This window comes from Oxyura jamaicensis, chromosome 2 (assembly GCF_011077185.1).
Source record: "Oxyura jamaicensis isolate SHBP4307 breed ruddy duck chromosome 2, BPBGC_Ojam_1.0, whole genome shotgun sequence".
NCBI classification, from domain to species: domain Eukaryota; kingdom Metazoa; phylum Chordata; class Aves; order Anseriformes; family Anatidae; genus Oxyura; species Oxyura jamaicensis.
In genome coordinates, this window is record NC_048894.1 from 15524336 (window position 1) to 15541534 (window position 17199).

General features: G+C 40.1%; 1 protein-coding gene across 3 annotated transcripts in view; it reads right to left on the reverse strand.

Annotated features, from left to right (window-relative positions):
- Positions 1-276: 276 nt before the first annotated feature.
- The window catches only part of ZEB1 (zinc finger E-box binding homeobox 1), a 126186-nt gene continuing 109263 nt past the window's right edge, over positions 277-17199 (reverse strand). For all 3 annotated transcript variants that reach the window (XM_035316358.1, XM_035316356.1, XM_035316357.1), the window contains 4 exons: positions 12918-13023; positions 9615-11425; positions 7909-8089; positions 277-2745 (listed from right to left, as the gene is read on the reverse strand). In XM_035316358.1, coding sequence (XP_035172249.1) covers positions 2207-2745; positions 7909-8089; positions 9615-11425; positions 12918-13023 — 2637 coding nt within the window. In that variant the 3' untranslated portion in view covers positions 277-2206. The remainder of the gene's footprint in view (positions 2746-7908; positions 8090-9614; positions 11426-12917; positions 13024-17199) is intronic.

Here is a 17199-nt window from a genome sequence, read left to right on the forward strand (position 1 = left end):
TAAAATGTATATTATATAGATCAAGGAGGAAAAACTCACAAAAACACAAAAATGCGTGATTTGTTTTGAAAACTTAGTTGTTCTACTAACATTTGAAGAATCAACGAATTAATGTAGCGATCCCTTTACGTTCACACAGTCAAACATTTCTTTCACTTATACGCTCCTTACATACAGTTGAAACCAATATCTATGCTGAAGCAAGAACTGTGTTGAGTAATGTCGCAGAAATAATTTAAAACAATTATTTAAAATTACCAGAATAATGACAGTAAGTCAGACTTGTTGACGCATTTTATTGTGAGATGGGGAGTCTGGTAAAAAACTAGAAAATGACCATGATGTAACAAGGAACTTAAAAATGAAGTTTCAGATTCGTAACATACATACATGAATACAGGAACAAATTGGCACAAAAATGTTAAACATTGTTCCCAACACTGTTTATAAGATTATTCTAATTTGGCTTACTAAGGAAATGAGAGTTTTATGGTTAGGCTAATCTCTTAATAAAACTGCAGAGCATCATGCTATTAGTCACACAGTGAATTTCAAAATTTAAGAGCTTTATATTAAAAACTGGGTAAAGGTAAAATGAATTGATTGCAATTGTAAAATTAATACATTCCCATTTTAATTCATCTGTTCTACAGTCCAAGGCAAGTATAAATGTTAACATAACACTGTTAAATCAAATCTCAATGCAAGAGAACCGATTGCATCTCTACTTTAAATCTTATCAACTTTCCAAATTTTCATACTAAAATATATTATTGTATTAATACAAACTACAGTATTATACACTACACTGTGTAATAAATAAAGAAATATAAAAATAAGACACATAAATATAAAAGTTTTCTAAAACTAAAAAGGTACATATGTCAGTAAGAAGGGTATTAATACTGCCAGGTTTGAAGACATACAGTACAAAATGTTGCACAGATCTATAAACTAAAAGAAATAAAATAATACTGATAGGTAAAAATCAGCTAACATTGTTAATAAATGGGGTCCATAATAACTAACATTTGAAAATACTTATGAGCCAGATAACATGTCATGTATGTGTCTGAAATTAAAGTAAACCAATAAAGCAATAAAGCAGATTAGAAAATTTCCCTTGTAATTATTGTAGAGAAATTCTGCAAGTCAGGTATTAACCCAAAATACCACCAAATAATTAAATAATGAAATATACCAGTGTTCTTACTTCTCTGATGGTTAAGTGTTTTTTCCCCATGATTAGATTAGAAGTTTGATACAAATCAACAAATGCTAGTTATTGTAGGCCACACATTGGATAAAGGCTGGTTAGAGCCTTCGTAATACTGATAAATGGCACTTACAGCACACAGGTCTTGCATAAGGCCAAAGGAGATACAAAGCTTCATATCATATCCTTCATATTGTTACTACATACTCAAAACACAATTACAAACACTGATTTTGACGACTTTGCTGTCCTTACCAGTATCAACACTGTTAGTCCCTGCAATCAGAACTCAACAACAATCTTTTCAACTACATTTTTAACCACATGAGTAAGAAACTTCAGTTCTTCTATCATCTGCTTTCTTAAGGCTAACAATACACTTTAAATGATAATATGCTCTACTACAACATCTAATGTTATAAACCGCTACCTTCTAGGTTGAATTTACAAAGGTAGCCAAGCACTGTTTGCAACTGCATTATAGTTTCTGCAAAAGGGAATTCTGTAGTGCAGAAGTTCTCACATTTTAAAAACATAATAAAATACTGAAGCGGATTTAGGAAATGTTTTGCCATAATAAAAAAAAAAAAATCATAAAAATCTCTCCCAATTGTACAGCTTAAAAATTAATCAACTCAAGAATGAAAATTAATACTGATAAAACAAACAATGCCAGATGCTTGTCTAATAAATCAGGTTTCCTACAACCTGTTAAATCTTTGCTTCCAGAGTCACTGTATTTTTCTAATCTGCTTCATGTTACAAACTTGTTCCTAACTTTGAAAACTGTGTGAAAAATTACTAAGTTTGAGGTTCAGGCACACCTGGATTTCTTTTTTTTTTTTTTTCTTTTCTTTTTTTATATATATATTTTTTTACACAGTAGTGAACAGAAATCACAGTATGCAGGCTACTGCGTTTCCATGAAAAGCATGTATAATATAGAATGAACTTCATTACCATTTTTTTCCTTATAGAAAAAACTATCATTTAAGCTTTATTTGTTTTTTCTTCTGACACCTGCCCATTATTCTGTATAACTTCTGTTTCTGCATTGCTTGCTTCATTTACAACTTCATCATTCTTGTTACCTTCAGTTTTCTCTTCTTCTTCTTCATCCTCTACTTCTTGTAGTTTTCTACATTCTTTTTCTTCCTGAAGTCCTTCTATCTCTTTTTCTTCCTCCTCCTCTTCCTCTTTTTCACTGTCTTCCTCTTCTTCCCTGGTTAGACTCTCTCTCTCATCTGAGTCGATCTGTGACGGAGATGCCCTGGCACCAACATGCTCAATATTTAGGACCTCCTGTCCCGTCTCTTCCTGCTCTGTGCTATCACGCTCTTCTGCCTCTCTTTTGCAATAGGAGTAGCGATGATTCATGTGTTGAGAGTAAGACCCCGAGTGTGAAAAACGCTTTCCACATTTGTCACATTGGTAGGGTTTTTCCCCAGAATGCAGTCGCATGTGTTCGATCAAATGGTGTTTGTGTTTGAATGCTTTTTTACAGATTCCACACTCATGAGGTCTTTTACCTAGAAAATAAAGCACCAACAATTGGGCATTTTGTATTTAACATTTTAAAAAAAGGTACTGATGCACTCATTATAAAATGCTGTTGGGGAATGTATTACCAATGATTAATAACTTTATTTAACAAGACATTCTGCTCCTAGTATTATCAGCCTGGGTTTCTTGCATGAGACCAAACGATAAGAGTATAAGGGTATGTTGGACCCTAGGCCAAGGGGGGGAATGGAAGCAGATTCCTGCTTGGGGTCGTAGGCGAGCCCTGTCCCTGCCCACCTCACCTTCCCATCTACCCTTATATAACAGGTATGAGGCTCTGGAACATGGCAGTCAAAACAACGATGTAGACGAAAGCCTGTCCCAGTTGGAGAGGGTGCCTAAGGCAAGGCAACCGACCCCTTACATTGCTACATCTTCTGTCAAGGAAGAAAGAAGGGTTATTGTCATGGGGGACTCCCTTCTGAAAGGGACAGAGGGCCCAAAATACCATCTGGACCCAACCCACAGGGAAGTCTGTTGCCTCCCTGGCGCTCAGGTGAGAGACATTGCTAGGAAAGTCACGCACCTGGGATGGCCCACCGACTGCTACCCACTACTGGTTTTTCAGGCTGGTAATGATGAAGTAGCAAGGAGAAGTCCGAGAGCGATCAAAAGGGACGTTAGGGCTTTGGGGCGACTAGTTAAAGGATCAGGGGCACAGGTTGTGTTTGCCTCTGTCCTTCTGACAGAGGGGATCGATGTTGACAAGCAGACTCGTCATATTAATACATGGCTTCGGGACTGATGCAACCGGCAGAACTTTGGGTCTGTTGATCATAGGAAGGTCTATGCGACTCCGGGCCCGCTGGCACCAGATGGGATGTGCCTCTCTCAGAGCGGGAAAAGGATTTTTGCTCAAGAGTTAGCAGGGCTGATAGATAGGGCTTTAAACTAGAGTTGAAGGGGGCAAGGGATAAAACCAGGCCTGCCAGTGATGAGCTAATGGATGACGCACTAGAATCAGAGGGACTGTGTGCCAGTGAGGTCCTTCGGTCTGCTCCACAAGGCGCTGTGTGCAGGGAGGCGCATTTGAAGTGCTTCTACACAAATGGGGAATACACAGTATGAGGAATAAAATGGATGAGCTAGAAGTCTTGGCCCAGTCCCACAGCTACGATATCATCAGGATAAGCAAAACCTGGTGGGATGAGTCCTGTGGCTGGTGTGTCGCAATAGACGGTTACAGGCTCTTCAGGAGGGACAGGCAGGGTAGGCGAGGTGGGGGGGTGGCGATGTATGTGAAGCAGGGGCTGGGCTGTGTGGACTTCCAAGTTGGCGATGGCAAAGTTGAGAGCCTCTGGGTAAAGATTAAGGGACGAGCAAATAACGGGGATGTCATTGTGGGAGTCTATTACAGATCACCTGGCAAGGATGACGACACTGATGAACTATTCTTTGCAGAACTAAGAAATGCCTCGAGATCAACTCCCCTTGTCCTTACAGGGGACTTCAACTTGCCAGACGACGTCAACTGGGATCACCACACGGCCGACGAGCAAGTCCAGGAGGTTCATAAAGCACCTAGATGGTAACTTCTTGGTGCAGGTGCTAAGGGAGCCAGCTTGGAAAGGTGCCCACATAGATCTGTTCCTGGAGAACAGAGAGGGTCTTGTGGGGGATGTGGCAATTGGTGGCCATCTCGGTCATAGTGACCATAAAGTGGTTGAGTTTAAAATTTTTGGTGAAAGAAGGAAAACTGCTACCAAAACTTCAGCCCTGGATATGGGGAAAGCAGACTTCAGGCTGCTCAGGGAACTAGTTAGCAAGGTCCCCTGGGAAACTTCTTTCGAAGGCATTGGTGTCCATCAGTGCTGGTCAGTCTTTAAGCACTGCCTCCTAAAAGCACAGGATCAGGCAATTCCAAAGTATCGTAAGTCAAGCAGGTGGGGCAGAAGGCCAGCCTGGCTGACCAGGGATCTCCTACTGGAGCTTAGGCAGAAAAATAAAATGTACGGCTGCTGGAAGCAGGGTCAGGCAACGTGGAAGGAATACAGGGACACTGTTTGCATTTGTAGGGAGAAAATTTGTGTGGCCAAAGCCCAACTAGAGTTGAAGCTGGCCATGTCTGTGGGAGACAATAAAAAGTATTTTTTAGATAGGTGAACAGAAAAAGGAGGACCAAAGAAAACATAGGTGCGCTGCTTGATGGGGAAGGTCACCTCACAGACAACGACACAGGAGAAGCAGAGACATTTAATGTCTTCTTTGCCTCTGTCTTCAACACTGATGATGGGCTTCGGGACCCAGGGTGCCCTTAGCTGTAGGATCGTGACGGCAGGAATGATAAACTCCCAACTGACCCTGAACCTGTGTGGGATCATCCCAGGGTGCTTAGACAGCTGGCTGACGTCATCGCGGTACCTCCCTCAATTATTTTTCAACGGTCTTGGGAATCTGGAGAGGTTGCAGTAGACTGGAAGCTGGCAAATGTTGTGCCAGTTTTCAAGAAGGGCAAGAAAGAAGACCCTAGCAATTACAGGCCTGTCAGTCTCACGTCAGTGCCTGGCAAAATTATGGAGAAGATGATCCTTGAAGTTATTGAAGTGCACGGCGGGGACAATGCAGTCATTGATCCCAGCCAACATGGTTCATGAGGAGTAGGTCCTGTTTAACAAATTTGATTTCCCTTTATGATAAGATCATCCATCTAGTTGATCAAAGGAAACTGGCTGATGTGATCTTTTGGGATGTTAGTAAAGCTTTTGACACAGTTTCCCATAGGATCCTACTGGACAAGATGTCCAGCATACAGCTAAACAAAAACATCATCCGATGGGTGAGCAATTGGCTGACGGGCAAGGCTCAAAGGGTTGTGATAAATGGGGCCACATCAGGCTGGTGGACTGTCACCAGTGGGGTCCCCCAAGGCTCTATTTTAGGGCCAGTCCTCTTCACTGTTTTTATAAACGATTTGGATTTGGAACTATAAGATGTTTTGAGCAAATTTGCCGATGACACTAAACTTGGAGGAGTTGTGGACTCAGATGAGGGTGGAAAGGCCTTGCAGAGAGATCTGGACAGGTTGGAGAGTGGGGCGATCACAACCGCATGAAGTTTAACAAGAGCAAGTGCTGGGTCCTGCACCTGGGATGGGGCAACCCTGGATATATGTACAGACTGGGCGACAAGACGCTGGAAAGCAGCCCCGCAGAGAGGGATCAGGGTTCGTGGTTGACAGCAAGTTGAATATGAGCCAGCAGTGTGCCCTGGCAGCCAGGAGGGCCAACCGTATCCTGGGGTGCATCAAGCACGGCTTCGCTAGTTGGTCGAGGGAAGTGATTGTCCTGCTCTACTCTGCGCTGGTGCGGCCGCACTTCAAGTACTGTGTGCAGTTCTGGGCACCACAGTACAGAAAGGATGTGAAACTGAGTGGAGGGGCAGGCACTGATCGATTCTCTTTAGTCACCAGTGATAGGACCTGCGGGAACAGCATCAGGCTGAGGCAGGGGAGGTTTAGGGTAGACATCAGGGAGAGGTTCTTCACTGAGAGGGTGGTCACACACTAGAACAGGCTCCCCAGGCAAGCAGTCACAGCACTGAGCCTGTTGGAGTTTAAGAAGCGTTTGGACCGTGCACTTAGTCACATGGTCTGAGTTTTTGGGTAGACCTGTGTGGTGCCAGGAGTTGGACTCGATGATCCTTATGGGACCATTCGAACTTGGGATATTCTATGATTCTATGAAAACTAACATAAGAAGATATTCTCAGATGCAATTTTGAGCACAAAAATTGAATATAAATAAATGAGAATTTATAGGAATTTTTCTTGCAATAAATGTTATTCAGACTCAAAACCATTTTAACACTTCTACATTGATGAAAATTTTGAATCAACTAAGCTTTTGAGTTACCTTTTGTGCACAAGTCCTTTGTAGCATGTCATACGTAAAAGCAAAACCATCCTAAAATATTCTCTGGCACAGATGGGTGTCTTACATACAAACTTGCTTCCAGTATATCAGCTAGAAAAAAATCTGCTTTCTTTGACTTAGTTCTCTTTCTGCTCTTCTTTCCAGCTTTCTACTTGCCTCTCCACTACTTGCCTTTCTGCTGCTGTTTTTAGAGACTCTTTTAAAGGCAGCATGGACCTAGTTATGTTCTTTTGATTTCAACACTCAAAGCTGTTAGGCAAAACAACTTTGCAGAGCCTTCACCCAGACATAAAAAAATACAGACAATGAGACAGCAGTTTTCTGGTCACGCTCCCTGTCAAATTATGTCAAATAAGCAGCATTTCTGAACACAACATTTAATTTAAAAGCAGAACAGAAAGCAAAATTGTGTTATGAAAGGGAGAAGTTAAAGAGTCTCAGAGCAGGGAAGGTATGAAAATAGAAGATATCTTAACAAAGACAACTTGGGAAACTTGATCAAATGTTAAAGCCATAGGGAAGCATTTTATCTTTTTAATTCTGTATTTAAGTATGATGAACTAAAAACTTAATATGCAGAAAGACAATGTAGGCACTTAACCAGTAAGAAAAGAGATTTTTGAAGACATCACTGAAATAAGAGAGCAACACTTACTCAAAAAAAAAAAAAAAAGAAAAAAAAAGACTAAGGATAGCAGAAGTGGAGCTAAAAGGGACAATTATGAAAAATTAGAAATAAAAATGAAAGCCACAAGGGTTTTCCTTTGGGGTTAGATTCTACATATCATGAATGTCTATTAACTTCAAGTAATTACAGATTTGGCTCACTTTGAGAATCCTTCATAGCCTGGCTTTCTTGTGAAGGGTCATACATATATATGGTCCTTTTTTAATAAATAAGCAAATAATATATGTATATATATTATTTCTTAATTTAAAACCAGACAAAGTAAATTAGACAAAATAAATCTTTGATTACAGATTGTGGTGTGCAGATGATTGTTCATGAGCCAGATGGAAGAAAATCCCTATTTTTCTATTCAGGGTTTAGATCTTACAAATTTAAGAAACATAGAACTACAATTCTGTCAAACAAATATACAAAACATGGGCTTCTAAAGAAGTCTGGGCACAGATGGTAATAAGGACTATAAAATTTCTCTTACAACATTTTCTGTGAACTGAATTCCAGTTGAGTTTATCAGTTACCCATGAGCAATAAAATAATGATCTGAAACTCCATTTCCTAGTACGTACCTGTGTGTTCATACTTATGTCTCAATAATGAACTGCTCTTCTGGAATATTTTGTCACATAAATCACATGCATACATCCCATTTTCTGTCTTTCTCATCTTTTTCTTTGGGGGTGTTGAATCAGAATCATTTTGATCTTCTACATTCGATACTCCTTCTGAGCTAGTGTCTTGCCTTTCATCCTTAAGAAAAATTACAAAAAAAGGTTGAGTTCAATAAAAAAATGCACTGATGCAGCACGCAATTTATAAAACGTAAGCTGAAGCTACAGTTATTTTCATTCCATTCAGTAAATGGCCACACAAAATTGTTTAGACTTAAACTGTCAAAAAAAATCTTTCACTGCACCTATTTGCTCTGCAGTCCTTGCCATCATCCAGATGCAGAATTCTCAGGGCGACTGACTGTAATCATATCCAAACCTGACCGTTGGCCAGGACTAAGCTACACTGGCTCATCACATTTTAAGGCCCCTAAAAGACGTGCATTGTTAGGAAGGAAAGGATTATAGAGCTGTAAAATACCTTAAGAAGTGTTAGGAAGGTAAAAGAGCCCATTAGATACCTAACTGCATTTTTGAATGAATGTTTGCCCCCCACATTTTGCTACTTCGCAGGTTTTATGGAAGATTTTTTGGCAAAGTTATCACAAAAAGCTATTTATCATTTGAATTTACATAATCGACCACCCTTTTCCTCATAAATTTACCAAAAATCCTAGTTAAAACAAGATATGGGGGATTTCAAATGTTTCATTAACAAAAAGCTTTCCATATATTGTAATTGTAGCCTATTCCTAAGCATTCCAAGTGTTAAAGCTCACCTGTAGCATAGTATCTTCTACTGATAGTATCACAACACACGTAATTAATTTTTGTCATATATTATCAAATCTGAATATTAAAATGTATGTATTAGCTATCTCATATTTGGTCTGTCTCCTAAACTCTAACATGTAAGCAGTCCTGTCAATCTTCATGGCTCCCTCTCTGGCTATACAGAAGCCTGCATAAAATGCTGAACAGCCTATTTCTAAGATTTAATTAGAAATGCTAAGTCTTTACGTAAGTCAGTTCAGTTCTGCTCTGTCCCTACCTCCATATACATTGGTATCTCTCAGCCCGACCGACCCTGGTTAGATCACACCTAGAGGTACCCAGGGAGGAACCGATCAGGGTACAGCAGCGGTGGATGAAGATAATACCTACCCTGCTTCCAATTGAAAATGCTTCTGAATTTTGTTTAAAGTGCCATTATTGTGTAGGATGAATTCAGCTACTCTGCAAGCTAAGAAAGCACAGTAGAGTGAAAAGAAAAGCGAGAACTTACAAATGGTTTATTTTCTGGATGTGGGGAAAAAGGAGATAAGAATTCTAAGTCATGGCTTTACTTCGGTTTTTGATTAGGAGAACTAAACCATCTTTAAAACCCTGAGCACTAATGTTCAAGAAGACACTTCTGAACGGCACTATTTAGTGAACATGACACAGAACTAGACTGCAGCTGTCAGTCTAGACTCCAGCTGACTGAGCTGACTAGCTTTGCAAAGGTGCTAATGGTGATGTCTATTACCTGTTAACAGTCAAACCGAATAAACAGGACAGTTTGTGTTTAAACTTTATTTAATTTAACAATTTTCTATTAGTTTAGTATGGATACGGAATGAACACATCATATACAGTGCACAGGAACACAGAGACTTCAGTACCTGACTTCCATTGGCTTGGGTCTGTTTTGGTGGTGTTTCCTGAACTGCAGGACTAACTGTAGTAGAGTATGTATAAGCCACCTGGGGAATCAAAATGGTTTGCTTATTGGCAGCGAGAGCTCTCAAGCATGGAACACTGTTCTGGTCAGCAATGGCAACGATTGTAGGTAACTGGGCAGTGACTGTAGGTATAGCAATATTTATGGGATTGGCACTTGGTGGGATTACATTTACAATAGGATCAGAGTCTGTAATACTGGTGTCCTTTTGTGGTTCTTTTTTTGCACAAGTTAAGTTCAAAGGTTCTTCTTGGACAGAATAAACACTGTTCTGGTAAACACTAGTTATGGTAGATCTTTCCATTAGTTCTCCATGTTGCTTTGGTAGCGAAAGGTCAAGAGGTTCAATTTGTGGCTCTTCTTGTACACCCTCTGCCGTGTACGTATAACCCTGTGAATTTCGTGATGAAGAAAGGTTTAGTGGTGATGGGGACGGCGTGCTACTGCGTGAACCATTCAGAGTTGATCCCCCTGATAAAGTCTGAGATTTTGTTGTGTTGACCGGATTTTCTGAATTACTTGTGCTGTTCTGGGGTTCACTCACTTTTGTAGTTGCTGCTTGATCATCGTTATCTGTGGGGCTGCTTTCTTTAGCTTGTTCGGGAGAAGATGGTCCAGAAGACTGCACAGAAATTTGTCCAGCTTGCATTTTTTCAAACCACTTTTTTACCACATCCAGTGGTAGGTTTACTGAATCGGCTATTTTTGAAAGCTCTTCTGCGCTTGGTTGTGCATTTAATGCATAATATGCTTTTAGGAGCGATAAAAGGTTCTTTAAAGGTGGCTGACCAGGAGACAAGTTGTTCTCCCCAGTTTCTGATGGGACAGGGGAGTCAGACTTCTCAGCTTCTGTTTCACTGGATTGAGGAAGCTGAGGAGGATTTTTCGTTTCATAGTGCTTTAATTCTTGAAGTGCATTAAGATCTCCTGGACAGTCATCACAAAGAAGACAAGTGCTATCATTGGTCTCTCCTTCAAAGTTCTTATCTTTCTCAGACTTCACTGTAAGATCTTCTGGTAATTTTTCATTTTTGCAACTGTTTGCAGGAACAGAGTGTTCTTTTTTTAGATTTTGTGGAACAACCTGAAGTTGGCTTGGCTGCTCCAAGCTGTAGTTGATGATAATTTTGGTTGTCCCGTCTTGGTCAACCAAAGGAAGACTGATAGCTGAAATGAGGGAATGGCCAGCTTGTTGTATAGATGCATTGCTGATTGTTTCTTGTTCTTTGGATGCAAGACTAGCATGATTGTTTTCCAATACTTGCCTTATTACATTACCATCCACTGCCACTTTAAGTACATTTTGAATGTCACTTAAGTTGATGCTTATGGGAGACACCAGACCTACTGTTGGTAGAACAACAGCTTGCACCACACCCTGAGGAGAACTGGTTGCCTGCAATGGGCTACCACCACTAAAAACCCCATTCTGCAAAGGGGTCGAACAATTAATTCCTGAAGCAACCACTATGGGCTTGAATTCATAATCCACAGGTTCAGTTTTAATTTGGTTAACAGGAAGTTGCTCTTGCAAGGGTTTATTTTCTATCTTTTGTCGTATCTGTGGTCTTGCTGGGCTACCGGGTGATGCAGAAAGGGAAGGGGAGGAGCACTGAGACGTCTTGAGCCCTGACCGAGCTCGACCATTCACGGGCATCAAACCAATACACTTCTTACTGCTTATGTGTGAGCTGTATGAACCAGAATGGGAAAAACGTTTCTTGCAGTTTGGGCACTCATATGGCTTCTCTCCTGAAGATCAGAAAAAAAAAGAAGAAAAAAGGTGCATGCAATGTTTCATCAGGCTACCGTGTAACTTTATCAAGCACAGTGAACAGAAAAGAATGCATCAAAATTAGCTCTCAAAGAGTCCTAGAGAAAAAAATCCTTTACAGTGAATTAACACCAAAAGCAGTTATGTCACCTCTAGGATCTCTGATAAATTTAATTGTGGTCCAATAGTAGACATAGGATGGCACCCACATGATCACGATACATTCTGGTATTTCCCAGTAACTGCCTACATATCACATGAATGAGTCTACACGATACTTGCAGATTTCATTAAACTCCATTCCAGCAGTAATATTACTAATGTCAGAAGCAGCGTTAAACACTTCAGAATGGAAAAAAAAAGCAGAATATGTTTAACCAAAGAAAAATACAACTGGCATAAATGTAAATCATAATTAAACAAGGAGCTGCATTTTACTGAAGCAATTACAAATACAAAATACCTATATCTTCCTGTAATGCTCACCAGCTGAATATAAACAAGTAACATTTAGGTAAAGGGAAACCAGAACCATGCATAAGACCAATGTCTGTGTGCCTTCAGAGATGAGTATCAGGTTAAATGGTCAGGAAGATGCATACAGATATGCAATCGTTACACCCACGGAGTTGACTTTTCAGGGGATCTGTGTTACAGGGGAAAAGGAAAGAGCCAGAACAGCTGGCTTTCTTCAGAATGAAAACTGCGTTGGCAGAAGCTTTCCCATGCATAGACACAGATGCCAGTACTCTGGAAATGAAATGAATTTGATGTTTGCTGAGGGAAGACTTCTGAGTAAGGTGCTCTTAATTGCTATTATCATGGCTGAGCAACCAATAAGAAGGGAAAAGATGGCCTAACACCCTGTTTTCAGACTTACTGTTAGTGGGTACATTTGGGTTAAAGAGAGAAAATAAGAAGCTCTTCTGAGTGACCATGGTATACTTACTATATAATAAATATTAATATACGATACTACATGTTAATTTATTTCAAATTGAAACTGTTGTGACAGTGTATCATAATTTCAGACCTGTGTCTTAAGGCTATTTTAATATCACTATTGTGGAATGATGAAAATCACAGCCACAGGAGGAAGCACAGTTGTTATATCCTGACTGTTATCAACTAAAATTTTCTAGCAAGGCTCATAACATGCAGCGTGGTCTGCAAACATTGAGAAAAACCAGACCAGTGAAAAGGACTGGAAGGATGCCCCCATTTCTTCAGTCACAAGTGAAGTTTTCCTTAAGTGTCAGAGCTCAAGCTGCAACTGTAAATCCTCTTGAGTTATCCTACTTATTTTCTGCACACCGCTGAAGGCTGCAGTCAGTAGGTGCAGAATCTCAGAGGAAGAAAAAAGAAACACCCGTATTTTAAACTTAGACTTACAAGGCTGATATCTCATCAAAGTTATAAAAAGTAGGAATGGTAACATTAGTACATAATTCAATTTCTTGATTTATTTACCACTGTGGATTCGTAGGTGCTCCTTTAGATGATGTTTATATTTAAATGCTTTTCCACATTCAGTGCACTTGAATTTTCGATTACCGCTGGACTGCGTCACATGTCTCTGTAAGAAAAAAAATAGAATTATTGCACAGAACAGCATATTGGAAAAAACCTTGTGTTTTCACATTGTAACAGAGAAAATGCAATACAAAACTGAAAATAATCAATCATAATTTTAAGAGACTGAAGGTGGTATGTGTTATGCATGAAAAAGAAACAAATTAGAAGTCAGGTTAAAACTGAACCATGTGTATCTTCTGAATAAATCTGGTACAGTAAAAAGATAAAAAGTATTTGCCCCTTCTCCTAGCTTCAGATGAAGCTTGTACTGACATGCTATATGAGTAAGAAGTTCCAAGATGTATGCTAATTCAATTTGTGAAAGCAAAAAAAAACAAGAAAAACCCCAAGCCCACCAACCAAGAATATGTCACACAGAATAGAGAAACATTAAAGCATATAAAAAGCCTGTTTGAAGTTTAATCAGGTGACTTGATTTTTCCATTTACATGCTTCCAGTGCTTACTGTTGGCCTTGGATTCCTTTATGTAATGGTGCCACAGGATTGCTCAAGAGAAGATGGCTCAGTGACAACAAAGGCACTCTCAGTCACAATTAATTCCCAAAATAAATGCAAAAAACTAAATTAAAATAAATATTGAGATTTCCCAAGTACACAACATCACACTTCTTCACTGTTTGCATTGAAGTTCTGTACTTATTTTTGTTATATTTCACCTTTTGGGAGCCTTTATTGTCAAGTGCTTTTAAATTTTAATCAAATTACTTTTAATATAGCTTTTTCATTATAACTTAAGAAGAGACAAAAGCAAAGAAAGGCAGGTAAATATAGGGACTGTGTATGTGAAATATATATGCTCAATTTAATTTTTTTACAAAGTTTATAAATCTATGAATGTGTATTTTTAAAGACAAAAATTGCATGTGATTTAGAACTTGGAGCTGCTTGATTGCCAACATGAAACAGAGCAATTGGAGATTTTTTTTCTCTTCCAACCAATTGTCTCTTTAAAACAGCAGCAGCTCCTTTTTAAGCGGAGCTAACTTTGCAGAGAGATACCCTACCACCATTTGGATGCAGCTGCAGACCTTTGGTAACTGGCGAGTATTTTCATAAACTCATTAGCAGAGCATTTCATGTACCCCGGGGAAACAGCCTGTGCGCGGGCAGCCAGCACACAGCAGCTGATGCGCGTTCACTTCCCCTGCGGGAGGCTGTGGCGGGGATCCTCGGCCCACCCGGCTGGGCTGCGGTGGCCACCAGCTGAGCAGGGACCTGCCCAAGACTGCTCCCCAAGAGCCTGCTGGGGGCCGAGAGCTCTGCTGGAGAAGGGGGGATGGATAGGAAGGCAGGGTGGTGTTCCTGCCCTGATTTATGAGCAATGGTTTTGAGAACGTTTAGCTGCGAGAGTTTGCTGGTTGAGGGAGTTTGAGGACTCTGCTCTGAGGTGTGCTGCCCAAATGTTCAAGCCCCCTGTTCTGTACCCTGTCCTACTTTACATGATACAGACACTAACCAAAGACACATTGAAACAAGAAGATCTAAATTGCTTCCAAGTACTCTAATTCTGCCCTTCTCTTGGGGTAAGCATTTGTTTAAGCTGCAGTTTTCACCTCTCAGCAGATCCTGCTCAGATCCACCTCCGTGCGTTCTCCTTTCAGCCTTCTCCAAGTCTCTGCAGCGAGGTCTCCACTCCGATTTACCATGATTAGACCCCTGTTCCCCCATTTGCAAGCTGTCTTTTGCTAGTTCACACATCTTCCGAGCTCTGTTTCACTACGTACGTTGAAGATGATGCTCTAGAAGATTGTGGCTGACTCACTGCGCTTTAATGATCCAGCTTCACCGAGTCTGGGGAACTGTGTCAGGATTTACTTAAGCTTGCAGAGAATGAGTTACTGCTGTTTGACTTGAGATTATGCAAGTTAAAGGATCTCAGCATGCAAACAGCTACTGCAGATGCTGGACTACATACATAGTAATACTAAATATTACTGCATGTATTCAAGCTGTCAAAAATATTTCTGCTCCAGTCTTTAAAATTCAATGTGCTGCTTCCCTGGCATGGAAGCTCACATTTCTTTTACCAAATTTGTAATGAGTCTTTCTGTTTTCCTGGTTACAGCTATAAGCTGCTTTCAGTTCTTTGAGCTTTCTGCTAGGTAGCATTTCCACATGTGTTGCCTTACTGTCTTATATTTGTAATTCTTTATTCAGCTTTCTCTTATTGCCGTTCCTCCTACACTTTATTTATTTATTTTAAATCTGGGATATCCTCAAGAGGTACACTGCAGAATCTTCTTTAGAACTAGCTGAGAAATCACAACTCTTCTCTAAAGTACCTTCTGTGATACTTCCACCTTCATTTTCTCAGATTCAAATGTTTTTACCTCTTCCAGTACTGTTAAATCTGTATTTTTGTGCCTCTGATGTGTGATATATTGTTTAATGCGCTGTACGTAACTGCTGTTTTCTGTTTGTTAAGAGTTAACCTCAGCATTCAGACCATAATCCTCTGCATTTCTTTTAGGACTGAAAGAAGAAACATCATCCTTAAGGTCTGTAAGTAGCCACTAACAGAGCTCTACATCAAACATTTACCGTGCTTTGGACAGAAGTCCACTCTCTTCATACTAGAGAAATGAAGCAATTAATGGGACTCCTGAAAGGTTGTTTGGAAAATAGGAATCACAGGTAAATTGGTGGTCTTTCACAGTCTGGTAATGGTCTTCTAGAATGGCCATTTGTCAGCTGTGTCCACGGCAATATGAAATTTTAACAGACTAGCTCTGGGTGCTTTGTAGACTGATGAGAAGAAAAACAAAACACGGGAAGCATTTATCCATACTGCATCTCTTTGGGGCATCAGATGTGAAAGCAGGTGATACACGTTCACCACTGCTGCCTACTAACCCTTGGCTGGCGCCAGAACAAGTGTACAGCGGAATGAGGAAAGCGGGGACGGGGAGGAGAGGGGGATGGAGGAGAAGGTGCAGGATCAGTGCTCAGCTCTCCACTGGAGCAGAAGCAGCAAAGCCTGCCATGTTTGCCCCTTCCTCGGAGGAAGGCACAGCCTTCTGCTGCTTCCACTACACTTGTAATTATCTTTGCTCACTGCTTCCAATTATAAAACTGTCACATGCTGGCCACTGATCAGCTAACAGAGAGTTATCCAAATAATCCACTGTCAGGTTACATCCTTTATAAATAAGGAAAAACAGTAAACATTAAGTTTTGAAGGTGTTGCTGTTTAAGATCCATGGCCAGGAGGCCTATACTTTACTATAGATAAAATTTTCCATTACACAAGCGATGTAACCAGGTGCATGAAGCAAATCTGATGACATGACAACATTGTGACAATGACATAAACAAATAAGCACTTCAAATTTACCAAGTATCTGCACTACTATAGTTCTGACTCTGGCTATGGCTCTAGAAAATCCCATTTAACCTGGTGAATACTGAGTTCCAGATACTTCACAGAAGCAATATTCCTGCTTATCAAATGCAATCATGTCCCTCAGAAGTATAAGCCCATTAAAATATCTCAAACATTTCCTGCAGCAACACAATGTTTCCCGTTCTAGCAATTCTTCTGAGATTGTTTACTCACTTGATATTTTTTCTCTTTTCTTCCAAACTATATGCAAAAATGGGAAGTCCTCCCAACTACTTAATTCTTCTACTTTTAGGCTTCTGGTTGGAAAAACTGAAAATAAAAGTGGTAGCTTACAGCAACAAGACTTTACAAAAAGCTCTCATAGATTTTAGTCAGAATTGTAAGCTGTATATAAGATGATAGTAGCTTTAAAGTGGAAGCCAAGCCAGTAAGAGAGCAAGGCAGAAATGAATTGTTCAGGGGAAATACTTGTGAGTAAACAAGAGCTGCCCTGCCAGAACACACTGGCGAGGTTATTCCAAACCCTGTGAAACAGTAAAACCCTTGCCACTAGATTGCCCTTACTTCTTGTAAAAACTTTTCCTGAATGTATTCACTCAGATATAAAGAAAGACAGTACAGTTTTAACCTTGCTGAACTCCTTGACTTGGTAATAGCTTGTCGAACAGGGGTTAGCAATATGTAAAAGAGCATCTCCTTTTTTTTCTACTGTATGTTACAGCTTTCAGCTTTTCAGTTTAATGAAAATGGGAAGCGAAGGGAAGGGAAGGGAAGGAAAGGGAAGGGAAGGGAAGGGAAGGGAAGGGAAGGGA